The 6133-nt window shown below is 42.4% G+C and overlaps 1 protein-coding gene across 1 annotated transcript; it reads right to left on the reverse strand.

Moving 5' to 3' along the window:
• Positions 1-425: 425 nt before the first annotated feature.
• Positions 426-2649, reverse strand: LOC123040473 (uncharacterized). The gene is made up of 2 exons (XM_044463309.1): positions 1430-2649; positions 426-618 (listed from the first exon to the last, which is right to left on the reverse strand). Exons 1-2 carry the CDS (start codon positions 2571-2573, stop codon positions 611-613), a joined length of 1152 nt encoding a protein of 383 aa, XP_044319244.1. The 5' UTR covers positions 2574-2649; the 3' UTR covers positions 426-610.
• Between the last annotated feature and the right edge of the window lie 3484 nt (positions 2650-6133).

The following is a 6133-nucleotide window of genomic DNA, read 5'->3' on the forward strand; positions in this document are numbered from 1 at the left end:
TTTTTAAATGGATGCGGTACCCATCCTAGCACTTTCCATGGCCAGATCAGTGAAGAAATGGCGGTCAAATCACGTCTATAATCTTGAGGTTCTGCTGCTGCTGTTGTTTTTTGGAGAGAAGCTTGCGCAGTTTTGGAGCCACAAACTTCATCAGTTTGCTATGTTCACCTGTCTGAAACTGTAGGAATTTGTACCCAACGTGCAGCTTTTTCTCCAAATGGCATCGTCCAGCTTAAGGATTAGAAGGAGTACATGTTCAGCTTTTCTTTGGCAGAATGTGTGTGTTGGCAGAATGCTTCACGCAGCACAAGTTACAGGTTAGAAATTCAAATAGAGATACTTCACACACAACGTAAGATGAAAACAGAAATACTTGACAAAAGATAACTTGTAAAGTATAGTCAAGACACAAATAGTTAGGCATCTTACATATCTGCCAAATACTTGGACAAGCAAGAAACTAGCAAAACATAAATATATATATATACATACAACTGGCTTAAGGCTATACTAAGGCACACACCGACTAAGGCCTTTTTCAGGTAATATGTAAATACCGTCGACCACATTGATATGATGTGACAAGCTCAATGAGAACTGCAGCAGCCCTTCATTCACCTAGAGAAAACCAAATTGCCAATCTGTTAGTAACCAGATACATATAGGTAGAACCTAATAGTAGAACCTACTGTAACATAGTGTATAAACAAATGAGTACAAATTCAGGACCAGCTCGGCAACACCAGGAAGAGCTAAGTAATACTCCCTCTGTTTTGGCAGTACAATTTGAACTGCCAAAATGTCTTATATTTAGGAATGGAGGGAGTAGATATCAAATATCCTATTCCTGGTTATATCTCATAGAAATACCTGCAACACAAAATGAATCTTTGGTGCATTCTGACACTCTAGCTTATTGGGGTGGGGAATTAGAATGTTGTAAGACATGGTCTCTAGAATTTATCTCATGCAAACTCATCTCTCATCATGTCAACAAGACAAAATAAATACATGCAAAAATGCAACACTACCACCAGAAGTGATCTTGAATATTGAGATTCAAATAAATGAAGCCTGGTTAGAGAAAACAACTTCGGGGAAAAAATGTGTTGATCATTTGACATTTGCTTTTACATTATTACTCACTTGATATTTGATTTGCTATCTCCCAAGGTTGAAGACAACTACATCATATAATGACACAAAAAGGCCATAAGCTTGTCTATATTGACCGATAACATACACATAACAGTACAACTATAAGTTCATCTATCTAGGAAAGGGACAATGACAATCTGTGGCTAAGTTTAAGTTGTTAGTGAACAACTGAACATCTACAAACTGAAACAAAGATATTCGAGCAACCATGTACAAGACATAACAAGATTAGGTTACTCCTACAATATGAGGACTAAGGATGAACAGCCACCTGGCGTGTAGAAACTGTTGAAGGAATGACAAGCGGTAACATGTTGGCTTTCCCAAAGTTTTCTTGATTGCATCGACTTCAGTTGAACAATATAGACAGTGCCGCCCAGATACAATAGCATTTCATTAGCATCCTGGTCGTATCCCAGTATCAGTTCCACCCCCCTTTTCACTACCTCAGTCGGAGGAGAGAGCCCAAGAATGTCATGCATTTCGGTGGTCTTCCACAGCACCCATGTGGCAACACCTTGACAATTGACCTTTCGCTGCCACATTTGAATGTTATGGTAATGGTGAGACAATATGGTGAGACCAAGAGTGCCATCCTCTGCCTGGACGATATCATGGTTGCGGGGAACATTCATACCAAGAGGCGTCTCGATCACATCAAGACTCTGCCTATCCAAATCAAACTGAAGTATGCCGTACTTCGCATGCTTTAGCGGCCAGTAAAGAACATTGCCAATGAGGATGCTCTGAGCACCACCGCAACAAGCCGAACCTGGGTGTGGAGCCTCTGTCGGGATGAGATGGCCCCATGTGTCGGTCTCGGAGGAGTAGACGCAGGCGAGGGGCCGATGATCATGGCTGCGCATGAACACCAAGACCACTTTGAACGGGCTGGAGCGGCAGCCGCCGTGCACGTGTCCCTGGCCGCGGTCGGCGCAGAGCACCGCCCCGTTGACCTGGCCCGTCTTGAACTCCGGCGGGACGGCCACGCGGCGCTGCTCGCCCGTGATGGGATCGCACACGACGACCTCCGCCCGCGCCACGTCGAATACGAGGACGCGGCCGTGGCGGCACCCGAGGAGGTGGGCCTCAGACTCAGAATCGGCGACGCGGATTCGGAGGTCGAGGCGCTCGGGAGGGACGCAGTCGGGAGCGGCCAGGACGGGGGCGAACACGATGCCGTCGTCGCGGCGCTGGAAGAAGCCGAGGAGGGGCGGCTTCCCGTGGTGGGCGCGGAAGCGGGCGGTGAACTTGGGGTCGACGGCGGCGCAGCGCCACCGCTTGCAGACGGCGGAGGCGCGGGGGAGGGAGGACGGCTGCGGCGGGATGCGGAGCAGGATCTCGCGGAGGAGATCGTCGTCCTCGAGCGGCGGCGGAGGCGCCGGCGGCGAGCCGCGGCGTCGGCATCGTGTCATTGGCGGTTGGCGCCTGGCTCCCGCTCTCGCTCGTGGGGATGGGGACTCGAGTGCTTTTCTTTCTGGAACCGCTGCTTCTTTTCGTGCACAAAGTAAGAGAAAAAAAGAGCAACGTGCTGTTTTGTTTTTGTGAGGGGAAGAGCGACGTGCTGTTGGGCCCGGCAAGTTAGTGTAACGAGCGTTTCCTGGGCTTCAGAAGAATCGACGGCCCACCCTGGGAATTCGCTCGTGAGAGAGAACTTTTTTTTAATATTCAGCATGATGCATTGCTGTTGGCGTTCATTGATATAACAGAGGAGAGCGGGAAAACAGGGTTTGATCAAAGCGAGTTTTTTTTTTGATAAACTTCTTCTCCTTTATTTATTCATGAGCAAAGTAGCATTGTTTACAAGTAAAGGGATAACCTCATCAGGGGCGTTATCCATCCAAATCCTCGAAGAAGAAAACCTAGCTAACCTTGCTAGTTCATGAGCTACTCGATCACGTTCCCTATTGATCAAAGCGAGTTTGGTTCAAGTTGGAGCTCTCTCTCAAAAGAAAAGGTTGAAGTTGGAGTAAAAATTAGTAGTACCACCGCGGCAGTGGCTGTCCCTCTACGAATCGTCGAATCCTATCTTTTTTTTAAGCAGAGATTACACATATAGTCAACATATGAGACACAAATGCTTGTCAAGAAACTCGTGCCTCGCCGAAAAATAGTCCACAAACATCCCACGGCGTCACCATGGCAACGCTGGAAAAAAGATGAGAGTAGCCGCCATACCCAGATCTGGGAGAGCACCACCACATACAAAGATGCTTTTTGAGCCGATGAAGCGGGTCGCCGCAAGCGATGAGACCGAGTCTTTGTGGCACGTAGGCCGGGATCTTCCCCGTGGTCACCCGATCTCGACGCCGTCAACTTCATACGATGTACTACAAGAAGAGGAACATTGTCGCCTGCCGTCATCCACGCACCCAACTGCAAGACAGTAAACACAACTACATCAGCCGACACGACCGCCACCCGCGAGAGCATCGTCGGCCGACCACCCGACATGAACCTCGCTGGATCCCGAGATCGGCAAGACGACCAGACCACCTGCCCCCCGACGCCACCAGTTGCAATAGACCAACCCAAACTACAGACCTAAGTCGAAGCACCAGGGTCCCCACCCACTCCGGCCGCCGGAGCGGCGGACGGAGGAGGCAGGGACTGGCGGTAGCGGCTTGGAGGCCTGTGTGGTTGGGGGCAGATGGAATCGCCCCGATTTGCTTTTCTCGGAGGGCTGGGAGGGAGGGAAAACCGCACTCGTATGGGCATCTTGTGACCGTGAACACACTTGAAAAATATGGGCTACTTTTTTGACATAAAATAGCCGTACAACTTCATCAGATCAGGGAGAAAGTGATGCCGTGCCATCGGCAGGTTCACCCTGACGAAACTAAATTGAAGATTTTCTGAAACTTGGCCATATGCTGGAACAGATGAATTTACTTCATCAATGCCACTCATCCTATGGTGCCACTACTTGTTTGTAGGTAGGTCGGCGGAATTCCATTTCGAGATTTTTCAGTGTTCCAGACATTGAATACTACAACGAATTCGGATAACGCATACCCATCAACATCACTTTAGCTAGATTTCAGTCAGCTGAATTTTAGTTTTGTGGTCAATCAATTTTCTGACCCTTGGATTGTGCTTTAAGATTTGTGTAGCTTTTTTTTCTGTCACATTTTGCTGGTGGTGTTGGGCTGTTTCGATTTGATTGACACCTATTTTGAGTCAGTCGATTTCCTTCTTGGGCTTGATTTGTGTGTGTGTGTGTGTGTGTGTGTGTGTGTGTGTGTGTGTGTGTTTTCATGTGTTTACTTTTGTTTTCTGCACATGTATGCTTTTATTTTTTTATTTTGCAGTTGAGTTTATTTTTCTTTATGTGTATTTCAGATGTTGAGTGCGTGAAAAATGTATACATCCAAGTACTACATGTACAAATTACATCAGAATATGGAAACTTCACTCTTATATATTTGTTCTACATATTATAAAAAATACATTTTTGTGCTAATTGTGTGGAATTTTTTTGTTTTTTTATTTTCTTTATTCTTTAAGGGTAATACCAATGCTAATTGTTTTGTGCATTTTTTTGCTAATTAAATACATTTTCTATCATTAGGTGTATCTATGCATGAAAGTACAATACAATATGTGTGTAAATTATACTAGACCGCTAAAGTTGCATTATTATATGTGTATTCGGTGCATATTATAAAAAGTGCAATTTCAGTGCAAAGTTGTGTGCAAGTTTTTTCTTTTTTTTTTCTCTTTTTTTAGAAAAGAGGCGCTTGCCCGACCTTAAACTGAGGCCCTTACAAGTTCAACGAGTTTATTTTCTTTCTTCTTAAGAGTAATACCAATGTCGCTAATTTATTCTCTCTTAGAAAACTTTAGTTGTTTTATTATGTTCAGTTTTTAATTCATTTCCTGTTTTTAAGGATGATACCAATGCCACTTATTCGTTCCTTGATTAAAATTTTCGTTTTTATGTAAAATTCACTATAATATGTTTAATATTACATAACTAAAGAAAGTGCAATTTATGTGTAAATTGTGTGCAAATTGTATCATTATGTTTTTTAATTCCTTTCTTCTTAAAGGGTGGTACCAATGCCACTATACTTCATTTCTTCTTAAAAAAATAGTTTTATTTTTTTTGTTTATAAGTCAGTAGACATGCAAGTATGATATACCATGTGTGTAAATTATAATACAAGCAAAAATTGCACAGTATATGTTTATTTTTGGCATTTAGAAAAGTGCAATTCCAGGGCATACTTGAGTGCAAGTTATTTTTTAAGTTTATTTCTTCTTAAAGGTTTTCATTTTCCCAAAACTTTGTTTTTTATATTTTCTTTCTTCTTAAAGGGTTTAATTCTTACATAAAAAACATCATTATGTTGTTTTAATTTTAGTTTTTGTACTTTGTTTCTTAAAGGGTTTCATTCTTCCATAGAAAACTTCATTATTTTGTATTTGTTTTAGTTTTTCATTTTCCTTAAAGGATTTCATTCTTCCCTCGATAACTCATTATTTTGTATTTGTTTTTATTTTTTTTATTTTTTTCTTCTCAAAAGGTTTCAATCTTCCCTATAAAATTTCATTATTTTTGTTTTTGATTTTTATTATTGTTCTTCTTAAAGGGTTTTATTCTTCCCCAGAAAAAAAATCATTATTTTGTTTTCATTTTCATTTTAATTTTATTTCATTTTCTTTCTTTAACAGTAATACTCTTATTTTTTGCATATTATAACAAAGCGCAATTTATGTGTAAATTGCGTGCAAATTTTGCCATTACCTGGTTTTTATTGCCTTTTCTTAAAGGGTACTGTCAATGTTCAGTTTTTTTTATATTCTTTCTTCCTCAAGGGTAATACACGGGCCATATCCTGATATTCTACTACTAGTCTATTGAGTACTAGTAGTACTTGTTTGCTCCTACCTAGTAGCTTGCCAAGTGAGAAACTAGCACACCAACCCGTCTGATTCGGCAGTCTTAATTAAATTCAGAAGAGACTAGGAG

Source organism: Triticum aestivum, chromosome 2B (assembly GCF_018294505.1).
Source record: "Triticum aestivum cultivar Chinese Spring chromosome 2B, IWGSC CS RefSeq v2.1, whole genome shotgun sequence".
NCBI lineage: Eukaryota > Viridiplantae > Streptophyta > Magnoliopsida > Poales > Poaceae > Triticum > Triticum aestivum.